The 12,853-nt window shown below is 42.9% G+C and overlaps 1 protein-coding gene across 1 annotated transcript; it reads right to left on the reverse strand.

The window, feature by feature from the left end:
- Positions 1 to 3,542: 3,542 nt before the first annotated feature.
- Positions 3,543 to 5,143, reverse strand: Nkapl (NFKB activating protein like). Its single transcript, XM_031359645.1, has one exon. It carries the CDS (start codon positions 5,031 to 5,033, stop codon positions 3,849 to 3,851), a length of 1,185 nt encoding a protein of 394 aa, XP_031215505.1. The 5' UTR covers positions 5,034 to 5,143; the 3' UTR covers positions 3,543 to 3,848.
- Between the last annotated feature and the right edge of the window lie 7,710 nt (positions 5,144 to 12,853).

Here is a 12,853-nt window from a genome sequence, read left to right on the forward strand (position 1 = left end):
TGATATAGGAAGGAGTATGCAGAAGTGTGTGTGTGTGTGTGTGTGTGTGTGTGTGTGTGTTTGTAGATGGGAGGTGATTCTATTGATTTTTTCAAATGTTAGAATTTGTCTTATTTTTATTCTACAACCTACAGTTACATAATTCCATGAAAAATCACTTCAAATAAAAAGCTGTTGTCTTGTTTATATCATAGCCTCCTGAGGGAAATGGGATATACAATCAAATTACACATCTGCTTCAAAGCAGATGTACCAGCTAGGTTGCTCTTTGATGGCAGCATCCCATGGTGAGTGAGCTGTACAAGAGAACCACTGTGCACACAGAGAAGCTGGAGTTACTCAGATGGCCCCTGTCTCTGTTAGGGTTTTACTGCTGTGAACAGATACCATGACCAAGGCAACTCTTAAAGCACAACATTTAATTGGGGCTGGCTTGGAGGTTTACAAGTTCAGTCCATTATCATCAAGGCCGGAACTTGGTGGCTTCTACATCTTCAGCTGAAGGCTGCTAGCAGCAGAATAGTGGCTTCCAGGCAGCTAGGACTAGGGAATTGAAGCCCACTCTCACAGTGAAACACCTACTCCAACAAAGCCATGCCCACTCCAATAAGGCCACACCTACTCCAATAAGGCCACACCTACTCCAATATGGCCACACTTCCAAATCTTGCCATTCCCTGGGCCAAGCATATACAAAAAACATCACAGCCCCTTTTCTCAAGTGAGAAAGATCAAAAAATCAAGTAAAAGGAAGAGAAATGTTTGCAAACAGTTGCTAAGAAGTTAGCTTTTCATTACTTGAAGAGTTTTTTATGATAACAAGAACAACATTCCCTAAATAAAACAGCCAAACACTGGTGTGAACACTTTCACATTAACTACAAGATCAGAAATAGTGAGAAGGATGCCTACTCTTGAAAAGGGAAAATAAAAAGCCACTTTCATTGGCCAGAAAAGCAAAGACATAAAGCATTTTGAAAAATTAGAATGTTATTGGTACTGTTGGTCTGTGACCCAGTGTATCATAACAGAAAAGACCACAGTAGTACCTACTCAAACCAAAGCACAGATCTTACGTGTGACTTTTAGCTTCTCACTAATAATTGTCCCCCAAAAGCCAATTTCTTAGACTTATAGTCTTTTCCCCCATAGTGTGCTGCAACTTGTAATTATTTAACCTTTTTCAAGTTTGACCATAGTAGATCATAAATTCTATGGTGGCAGTGGCTAAGGACAACTTGCAGATTTATCTACTTATTTACAACATGTGAAACACTTCTTTCCTCTTTATCCGATAAATATTTATACAGAGAAAATCTATTTCAAGGCTGGTGCTCCCAGCTGATGAAAGGGAGTGAGAAAGCCTCCCAAAGCCTCCACAGTCCTTGCCCTTTCCTGGGCCACTAGCCTGCTGTCTTTCCAGGGCTGCTCTTTATCCCCATCTCATGAATCAACACATCTCTTTGGCTTGAGTTCATTTCTAATGACACTGAATCATTAGATCCAGTAACACTTGAATACAATGGAAACGATAAAAACATGTCAAAATTAGGTTTATATTATACCGACAGAAACATTTTCAAGATGTACTGTTAACTGAAAAAATAAAGTATCTACAACTCTATTTAGTGAGGTATAGTTTCTAAAAAACGGAATGTGCAGAGGTACAAGCTCAGCTTCCACCTGTTTTCCTCAACTGCCCTTGGGGAGACCTAAAGCAAGTTACAGCACTCAATACGAAGGTGTCTTTTTTATCTCAGCTCTTATGTGCAGCTCACTATGAGGTCTTCCTTGGAAATGAGATTTCCATGCTTGCAACCATCTCATCCCCTGTATCTTCACATGTGTTTTTAATTTTAGGTGGCTCTAATCTACCCTTCGGAAGACTTAAGCACCCTGGATCTTCTGCTTTTCCCTCATGATTTATGGATAAACCCTGTGTCCATTTCAAACAGAATTCATCCAATAAAGGCAAGCTTTTCTTTACAAACATGTCAGGGACACACACATTTTAAAATTCAAAACTGCAGCAGGCATTTGTTGGATGTCTATCTTCTCTGCCCAACATATTTTCCAATAGCCACACCTGCCTATGTAGCATCCACATTGACCATACGTGCAGTGCTCCTGAGCCAGTTATTTGGTTCACCAGGCAACAACACTTAAAGTGAAAATTTGTTCAGAAACATTCTTTCTGGCAGTGACCTTGGAAAACCTACAGATAAGGCACTGTGGTGAGGGGTTTGGATAGCCCACGGTGTGCCCACTGGGTACTGGTAGCTGGGGGCAGGTGCTCTCGAGAAACTACCCGGGAGCCACTTTTCTCACTGTGGTAAAACAAATGGAAAACAGAAGATGGTATTGAAATGGTGGGAATAGGTAATTTGCAGAGCAGTCTTTGGGAGATGTTTATTATAGTCTGCTCGAAGTTGAGACATGATTGGAAAAGATAGGCTTGGTGCTTCGGAAAATGGAAAGGCTGTCAGCGAGCTCTTTGCTCCTCTACCAGGGTGAGTCATTGTGGTTAATGAAGAACTTTCAGAAAATCCAGTGCTTCTCAGAGAATCTTGTTTTAAAAATTCTTCACTGATAAAGTGACAATAAATACTTCACTAGGAGTCAGTGAAGAAACATGAAACATGCATAAAAATCTGGAAATGAATGGCACCCTATGTAAACTACTGTAAACCAACTTCAGTATGATTGTCTTAAGTTAGTGGTGGACAAAACTTTCAGTTACTTTCAGTAATATAGTCAGAGAAGTAACAATTCTCAAGTACTACTTCTGGGAGGAAATACCTCCACTTCTTAGTAATTGCAGATAAACACAATATACATATTTTTATATCTACTTTCAGACTAAACTAGGCTCTGATGCTCAAAATGAACTCACCTCTTCCAGAAAGTGGTTATAAAAGTTCTATTACAACAGTAATTTCAAGAATAGTATATATTAACAGATTACCAGAATATTGTTAGCATTAGACTTGTATACCATTGGCATTTGCATATATGCATCCCATTTGGGTCAAACCAGTGATCTCCCCATTGGCCATAAGTAGGAAACAGAGGAAAGTATGGCAGATGAAGAGCAATACTATCTCAATTTTACAATGTACAGCATTTGGTGCTACTTTCAGTTTATGAAGAAACAGCATTGGTTCAAAGTGAAAAATGCCCAATCCTTTCTAAAAGAAATGTTCTTTCAAGAGATTTGGCAGCTCTTTTGTTCTAAAAGGGAAACCACTTTAAAGAAAATGAGCCATAGAAAAGGATGATGGGAAGAAAGTCCAAGTTGTATTCACATTATGCTAGAAACAGTTTCCCAGACTTTTCAGTTATAAAATCCCATCTCTTTAACCAAGTCTGTTAACTATAGTCAGAACACTGCCCACTGAATCCAAATTGTTCCAAAAGGTTTCAACTTCTTGAGTATTGATCTTATTATGTTCTTTTTGTCCTGGGACAAATGACTCCAAAAAGTAAAATATTCCTAGGGGGGTTAGGGGGGAATCACTGTAGCAGATGGGGACTAGACACTCTTCAGTTTAGTAGTACAAACTTTTATTTTGCAAAATATAAATTTGTATACACACAAAAACCAGAACAGGAAGGATACAGAGACACTTGTTTTTTTAAAGGAAGTGACATCAGGGACTGAAGTGACATTCATCTTTTTAGTCATTCTCCTGCAATGTTTGTAAAACTTTCTAATGACATCTCAAGAAGTGCTTTCTACTAACAGAGTAGATACAATAGCACTGGTAAACGGTAGAACCATTTACTATTACTTTGGTCACACAAAAGTAAAACGTTTGTTGTTAAACGTCCCGCAGTGAAACAGGTTGTCACTTGTCATCTTTCCCTTTCGTCTTTCTGTATACCATTTCTCGAAAGCTGGCTAGGATCTTATTCTCTCTCTTCCGCCTCTCTTCTTGGTTAAAGGATGCAAGGGCTCTTTTCTCATCAGCGCTGTAAATCTGGTTCTCTTTACGCAGTCTTACAGCCTCCATTCGACGATGCCGGCTACCACTCATGACGTAACCTGAACATTCAAAGGAGGCAATCTCTTCACTTGTCAACCCAATTTCACCTCTTCGTGGGATACGCTTTCCAGCTTTTACATATTCAGCCATTGCTGCACCTTCACCTGGAAGCAGAGCGTGGCCATAATTTAAAGGTTTCTCATCTTGAGAGGTGTGTATTACAGGTGCTTCTGGGCCTATTAAATCCAAGCTATCTGCACTCATCGACTGTTCCATCCACGCATCTTCTGGCGATTCCCTTTCTGAAGCTTTGCAATATTCTTTTTTAGTCCTCCTCTTCTTCTTGAGTTGTTTTGCCCGATGTTTCTTTTTCTTCTCTTTTTTCTTGGTTTTAGCTTTCTTTTTATCACTATCAGAGCTAGAATGAATGTCGGAGTCTGAACTGCTGTCATTATATCTTTTACGCTTCCTTTTGGAAGGCCTTTTCTTTCTCTTTCTCTTTGTTGAATGACCGGTCTTCGTCCTTTTTTCTTCACTGGTGAAATCTGAACTGCTGCTCTTCTGATTCTTCACCTCATCGTCAGCTGGCGTATGTTCATCGGAATCTGGCTCAGGAATCTTGGGTGACAGTCCCCATACCTCAGGCGCTCCCAGCTCTCCAATCCTCTCTCTTTCCTTCAGCCTCCTTTGCCGGTAGCTCTCCTCCTTTTCCTTCTCCTGGTCCTCAGCCCACGAACGGTCTCCCGCATAGTTGTGGTGGGAACGGTACCCACCAAAGATGGGAGAGGACGAGGAGGCAAGCGTACGGATCCCCAGAGGTAGCGGCTGTTCTCCAGAACTGGGGCGGCTGACGGGGTGCAGTGGCCGGACGCCCTCGGCACCCCGGGGAGGCTGAAGCCCCTCAGGCCTGCTGAAGTGAGAGCCGAAACCGCCTCCCCGAGGTGATCGGCTGGTCTGCAACGCCGACGGTGGGCTCTCCGAGAAACGTCGTCGTTTCTGAGAGCCCAGAGGGTCCTCACTAGGGCGAGATCGGGGTACAGGCGACATGGTCCGCCTTCAAACAACCAACGCGGCGGTTATTCCAGAAGTCACAACACGGAGAGCAAGCAGCTCCCGCGCACCGGGCACACAGCGCAGGCGCACTAGGAAAGGGCCGGCTGTAGTGCGGTCCTTGTCCGTAGGAGGCGCTGAGCCTCGGAAGCGGAAGCGGCCTGGAAGCCGCACAAGAGCCCTCTGGGACGTGGACACTCTCTTCACTTTTCACTACTAACATTCCCTACATTGAACCCCAAAGGGAAACAAAAGGAATTATCATTAGTGAGTCCTTCTGCTGTGTGTGTGTGTGTGTGTGTGTGTGTGTGTGTGTGTGTGTGTATGTTTGTATGTATGTTTGTATGTATTGCTGTGCTTTTAATTTTTTTCGAGACAGGGTTTCTCTGTGTAGCCCTAGCTGTTTGTCCTGAAACTTCCTCTGTAGACCAGGCTGGCCTGGAACTCAGAGATCCACAGGCCTCTACATCCACAGTACTGGGATTAAAAGTGTTGGCCACCACCCCAAGGCTATTTGCTTATTTTTAAGTGGAGCATATACTTACCGGCTTGGAACTTGCTAGGCAAGTAAAAGATAATTCTGAACTCCTAATCCTTTTGTCTTCACCACTCAAGCGCCAACATTAAAGTTTTTCATAAGCAGAGCTGCTATGGGTAAGAAAACTCTGGACCAGGCACTGCTTAAAATTGAGCTTTGCCCTAAAATTTCCATGAGTTCCTAGCAGCTTGCATCCTCCACAGAATGATGCTATTGCTGTGAGATAAGAATGAAAGAATGGGGCGCCTGATATGAGATAACTGGCTTTTGTAACCCTCTTATCCCTGTGGGAAAGGGGACGAGAAGTTTTCTCTATCCCTGTGTAAGAGAATAAGAGATAGTTAAGGGAGCAAAGCAATTTTCCCACACAGCCACAGATTTCATATAAGGGAGATACTTGTAATGCCCACCACCTTTATGCTTCCCATTGCCCTCTATGTTTCCCAATTTGGTCATAAGACTGTGTCCATCTTACTATCAGTAAGAATAAATTCATTGATTTTAATCTAAATTTGGGTTGAGTCAGTTTTCCTCAGTGGAGTCAAACTCTGGAACACACCCATCTCTTCCCTTAGATTTTCGTTAGATCTTTTCTTAGATTCCTAGGTTTACCACCATGTGATTCACCATTCCTTTTTTATTCCTGCCTCCACCTTTTCTGCTTAGTTAGTGAAGGGTTCCTAGTGCCTGTACTTGGACTACCTGCTTCAATGGGACTTGTCAGCTGCCTGGTGCTGCTGCAGATCTGCAATCCTAGCAACCTTATGAGATTCTGCATCAAGAAGTAGAAGACTGTTGTGGGCACTGCTTAGTATTGGCAGAGTATGCCTAGCCAAAGGTTCAGTTGCTGGCGACTTAGCAAACAATTCTGTTTCTCCCTATTGGAAGCAAAACCCAAATTACTTCTGGAACCAAAGTTTGAGTTTATGTTTCTGAGCTAAGTGAATTCCAGAGCCTTATTTTTCTTAGCTTCACAGACTTCTGCTCCAGAAACATAGGTTCATTAGTTTACAAGATTTCTCTTTAAAGACATTTCTTCAGAAATCAGGCACTTGCAATTACCTTCTGAAGGCACTTTATATCCCATCATTTAAAACAGCAAACTTTTTATGTAGGATAATAGTTCCCTAACCTGAAAATGGAAGCAGGCACTACAATGTAGCAGGCAGGGCTCACCTGGAAAACTCCCCAAATAAGGTAAGTCAAAATTTAGAAATGATGCTTTGCTGAAGCTGTGCCCATTTTGTTGTTATTGTTGTTGTTGGTTGTTTGTCCTTTAAAAAGGAATTTATTTATGTATATGTATCTGTGTGAGTATATACCATTTGTATATACAGAAGAGGATGTTGGAGCCCCAGTAACTGCAGTTACAGGGAGTTATAAGCTGCTTGATGTGGGTGCTGGGAGCCAAAATCAGGTTTTTAGAAGAACGGCAAGTACTCTTAACTGCTGAGCTATTTCTTCAGCCCTCTGGTTTTGTTTTGTTGGTGGTGGTGACACTTCCAAAGTCTCAGGTAACCCAGACTGACTTCAGATTTACTAGGTAGCTGATGCTGACCTTAAACTCCTGATCCTCCAACCTCAAGGGTTTGGATTATAAGCATGTTACCACACTCCGCTCTGATACTAGGACTCCTAAACAATAAAATGAAATGAAATCAAACAGGGATAGGACAGTTCACACTGTTCTAATACTATCTTTGATTAAAAAAATTACTTTAAAAATCTAGACTCAGGGACTGGAGGGTGGTTCAGTGTTTAAGAGCACTGGTTATTCTTCCAGATGACTGGAGTTCAGTTCCCAGCACTCACATGGTACCTCACAGTGGTCTGTAATTCCATTCCAGTGAATGCAGTGCCCCTTCTTGACCTCTGTGGGCATCAGCTATGCACTTGGCACACAAGTATACATGTAGTGAAAAATCCATGCACATAAAATAATAATGATTGCAAAAATTAAAACAATTGGAAACCCATTTAATGATCATGAGTTCCATATAAACTCTTTAGTCTATAACAGTTATTTTGCCTGTACCTCTGTATATGGCCCAAATATTTGTTCTTTCAAATTTATATGTTGAAGTCTTATCACCAATGTATTGGTGTTAGGGGGTAGGACCTTTTGGAAGTTATTAGCATGAGGGCTTAGCCTTCATGGTTAGAGTCAATGTTGTTTTAAAAGAAGTCCCAGAGACCTGCCTTGCTCCTTCTGTAGCTAGATGATACCCTCACTTGAGAATGAAACATGGCTGTAGCTTCTCAGATTCCACAGTCAAAAGGAATGTATTGCTGTTGTTTATAAGCCATTCAGTGTATAGTCTTTAGTTATAGCAATCCAAAAATTAAAAAAAATAAAAAAAGACTTAACTTTTTTTCCTGTCATAACATTGAAGAGTCCTGTATAACCATTTTGTAAAGTGTCCTACAAATTCATCTGATTGGTTTGTGATGTAATTCAGGGTAATCTTGACAGATTGTGCTTGTGATATCACAGTGTTGAATCAGCAGGCACTTAATAACAGTTTATCCTACTATGTATTCATTAAGAAATTTCTAACAAGCAAACTAAAGAACAAACTAACAGGAAGGGTAAGCTGGAATTAAGTTCTCTTCCAAATTACTTTAGACTGCTTTTATAGATTATATTTAATGATCCTTTTCACACAAAACACTTATAAAGGCAATATTTTACTTTTCATCAATTAAAACATTTACTAATGAGAATCATTTGCAAAAATGAGGAGTCGATGTGGAGTAGTGTTTAGAACATGAGGTTGCTAAACGTCAAATCAGTATTATGTCTGTACAGTGGTTAAAACCATGCAGAAAACACATTTGCATTCTGGCTCATCCACATGACTTTGAGCAACCGTCAGTCTCTCTGTGCAGCATTTACTGCTTTGCAAGTGGGGTTAATAACATCTTACCTAACTTATTGGATGAGAATGTGAAATTGTCCTTGAGAAATTTGTTTTGTGTTGTTTTGTTTGAGACAAAGATTCGTGTAGCCCAGGCTGCATGAAACATAGATGAGCTTGAACTCCTGATTTTTCCACTTGCACTTCCCAAGTGCTGCAACTGTAACTAATTTTCCTTTTTTCCTTTCTGAAATGGACACATTGTTCTTAGAGTTTTTATAACCAGCTTTTGTTATGCTCTTCCCTGCCTGCCTTTGTAACTTGTAGGGAGAGGTGCTGATAGTAAGGGCTGGTTTCTTAACTGGTTTTTTGATTTGGTCAATAAAGAAGGTAGGAGCCAATTGCTGAGCAGGGGGTATAGGTAGGACTTCCAGGTCCTAGGAAGAAAGAGAGACTTGAGGAAAGAGAAGGAGCTTTTTGTGCCAGGCTTTGAAAGGAGAAGTATGATATAACCACGCAAGAGCTTGGGGAAGCTAGAACTGGTCGCCTCCACCACCAGCAGAGGCTGGCTGATATGACTAGCTGATATGGTGAGGACAAGAGATTTTGTGTCCAACACTTATATTAACATGCAAGTTCTAAAATAATAAAGCTGTGTAAGTATTTTTATATGTGGAACAAAAGTGGGCAGACTGGTATTGTAATTAATTTGTTGGATTAAGGTATGTGTGTGTGTGTCTGTGTGTGTGTGTGTGTGTGTCTGTGTGTGTGTGTGTGTGTGTGTGTGTGTGTGTGTGTAGTGTCAGCACAGCTCACTCAGCAACACACTTGCTGTGAAAGAGGAGGACTTGAGTTTGATCTCCAGAACTGGTGTAGTGTTGGGTCCTGCATATCCTGTGGCACAGGGCTCCACAGCTTGGTGAGGTGGGACTCTGGGAGTTTGACTGCACTTACCCCATGCTGTTGTTGGGTGAGTGCTGGGTTGTAGGGAAGCTACAACCTGTTGTTGGGCTACTGCTCAGGGGCAGGAGAGCAGAGTCTGAGGCACGGTTCCAGAGGTCCCTGGGCCTCAGAAGAGGCTGGGGCCATGGAATTCCCAAGCTCTTGGACATCCAGGTATTATTGGAAGTCCTGGAAGAGCTGAGAATGGAATCTAGGTGCTACAGGCCAGCCGAGCTGGGCCTTCCTCAACCCACGGGAGAAACAGGGTCCTAGTCAGGTTGATGAGGCATAGGCGAAGAATGACAAACAGAGCTGACACAAGGGTGTGTTGAATCTGAATGTATTTCTTAAAAATGGCATCAGACTTTTACAGTCATTGCAAAAGAGAAATGATAAATCTAGCAGCTCAGCAGTTGAGGTACATCTGAGGCCATCTAAAACACACTGGGTCTAAAGCAGCAGCTATCTCCTCTGGACTTGTGCTGCATCCCCCGGGCCCAAGTGCTCTGGGCCAGGGGGACTGCGGACTGCATGAATCTAAGTCCTAATCCATCTAAGTTCTAGTTCTAGTTTGAGCACCAGTGCAAGTCCCAGCTCAAGTCCTCAAATGCGAGTCCTCGTGTGAGTCCCTAAGTGAAAAGCAGGCTTATATGGTATACATAAAGCAGGGCAAATGACAAGAGTCACATAGGCAGGTGACAGTCACATCAAGATCAGTGATCTTACTGACCATGATCATGTATCCAGTTGTGAAGCAGGCGGAAGAGCAATGGTGCCCTCCCTGATGGGGCTAATTTGGTATTCCTATGCTAATTCTCTGGTTCTGCTGGAGGCAAGGACCAGGAAGTTCCGATTTAACAGTTCCTGCTAATGCCCTTAAGTGAGGGAAGGCCTTAGATTACTCTCTAGTATGTAAACAGTCCTTTCTTCTGTGGGACTGCCCTAAAGAATGTGCCTGACCTCTCTTGCTAGCTCTGAGGAAAACCTGTCTGGCAAGGCAGATTCCTTGAGAGAAATTCCAAGCTAAGGACAGCTAGGAATTGAATTAGGATAGGTTGGAAACGTTGTGCTGGCCAGGAAACAATGCCCAATCTTAGCCATTTACGAATCATTTCTTGGGGTACCTTTATGTCTAATTATGAGGGTGTGTTGATGATTGGAAAGACTGATCTGGAACACATCTGAGTTAGGAGATACCAGCGACTGTCTGAATATCCAGGAGGCACAGAACTCCTTTTGGATCCTTATTGCCTCTTATCCTTAATCAGGCTTTTACCCCTGATATTTTGGTTTTGACTGGAGTAGACGAGTGGGCATGGCATCTAGGCCCATGGGCTGATCGAGCCCAGGGCTGTACTCGGGGTGGGAGGGGCTGGGGGAAGGAAGGGGAAGTGGGGAACTTTGGCTGGCCTCACGGTAATTGTCCTTGGCTTGATGGCAGCAGATTTGGACTTAGTGGTGGTTATGGCTGGGAGTGCAGAGAGGCCTTCTACAGGAGATTAGACAGTGGTGGCTCTGTAAGCAAAGGCCTTCTCCATGGCTCCCCATGGCAGATCCTGATGAAAAGAGACAGTCTGTGGGTCCAAATCATTTATTGCCATGGTGGAAAGTGGATGTGTAAAACCTTACCCCACTTTTCACTGTGGGCCTGAGATTAAATACATTTTGCAGGGAGGAATGTCTGGGAAGGAAAGCTTATTGGCTAAGCCCTCCAGGCCTCTAGGTGTGTCATTAGAATGGCCATCTCTGTCTTGAGCCTATGTGACCACAGCTCATGTCCTTTCCCTCCTCTACATGTGGAAGGCCTTGAGGTGGTGCCCTTATGTGACTGGTGGCCACACATCTATAGGGGGCTGTGGCTTGTGACAGGAACTGGGTGCCAGGGAGCAAGCAAAGCTCCTACTAACCCCTCAGGGTCTCTGGGGCTTCTAGCCTTAGCTCAACTGAGGACCAGGCTACCTTTCATGGTCCACTTCCCTACAAACTGGTGTAAAAATTCTTGTAGTCCTAGTACTGAGGAGGTCGAGATAGGTGAATCACCAATGCTCACTGGCCAGCCAGCCTAGCCTACATGGTGAGTCTCAGAGCAATGGAGTTTGAAATCCAAGGGTTTTCTGTGGCCTCCACAGTCAGGAATATGTGCTCAGGGGTGTGTATACACACCTACCTCCCAGATGAATAAATAACTGGCGGTACTAACTAGGACACCTTTGGATGTGTCTGTGCTGCCATCTCCAGAGAGGACTGGCTGGGGGGAGAAGAAGCACAGTGATGTGGGTGTGGCGCTGTTACATAGGCTGGAACCCCAGACTAAAGAAAAAGAGAGCCAGATGAACATCAGGCTTCCTCTTTCCCTGCTTCCTGACATGCTAGGATGTAGACTGGACCAAGTAGCTTCACGTTGCTTCTGCTGCCGTGCTCCTGCCATGATGGATGGTACCCTCACACTGAGACTCTGGATGTGTCTTTCTTAAGTTGCTTCTTGTCAGGTATTTATCACAGCTATGAGAAAGTAACTAATACCTCTTGTATATTAGTTAATTGTGTGATACTGTGACCATATCCCTGATGGAAACAGCTTGGAAGGAAAGATTTATTTCGGCTCGTGGTTTTGGGTGGATTTCAGTCCATTGTAGCAGGAAAGGAAGGGTGGCCATCAGAGGAGGCAGGGGCTCTGCACATTTTAGATTGCCAGGAAGCAAAGAAAAGGAATACATGAAGGAGACAGAGAAAGTCATAGCCCCTAAGGTCAAAGCATCAGAGATCCACTTCCTCCAGTTAAGCTCTGCCTCCTCTTCTTCACCCCACCCCTGTTATGTCATCCTATAATGACTCCAATCCATCAAGACAATATTCTGTTTGTGGGGTTATGCCTTTGTGACCACTGTACAGAAGATGTATGCTTTATGAATCTCATAGGATTTTCCCAAATCCACTCAAATGGACAAGATTAATAAATACCACAACAGTTTAAACCAGAATGGGGCTTCACTCTGGGCTGAGCTGTTGTCTCCTTTCCCATCTCTTTTTAGCCCTACTTATTAGTTTTTGGATTGAATTACTCACTAATGAAGTAAGGTAGGATCTTGCTTAATTAAAAAGAAAATTGCTATGGAAATGTTTTTTTTTGTAACCGTACAAACAACATTACAGTGGATCCCCATATGCCTCTCACCCAGCTTCAACAAATACCATGGTTGTGCTATTTTATTTGTTTCCTTCTTTTTTTCCTTAAGTTTGCTTTAACAAATCTCAGACATTGTATTGGCTCATCCATCTGTACAAGTATTTCAATATAAAGTTCTAATGAATAACTACAAAAACTGAAAGAGAGGGAATAACTGGGACTGGCTGGACCAGGCACACAGGAATTCCACCAGCCCAGTGGCTCTGGTTCCTTTTGCTCTCTCTGAGCTGGTGTCCTGAGCAGACCTTGGGCACAAGCTCTGCAGCCAGTCTCACAACACCCAGAGGAAGCT

The sequence above is a fragment of the Mastomys coucha genome, unplaced genomic scaffold, assembly GCF_008632895.1.
Source record: "Mastomys coucha isolate ucsf_1 unplaced genomic scaffold, UCSF_Mcou_1 pScaffold7, whole genome shotgun sequence".
NCBI lineage: Eukaryota > Metazoa > Chordata > Mammalia > Rodentia > Muridae > Mastomys > Mastomys coucha.

What these genes read in the sequence shown, in the direction of transcription:
- Nkapl (XM_031359645.1), bottom strand. Translation starts at nt 5,033, where the DNA reads ATGTCGCCTGTACCCCGATCTCGCCCTAGTGAGGACCCTCTGGGCTCT.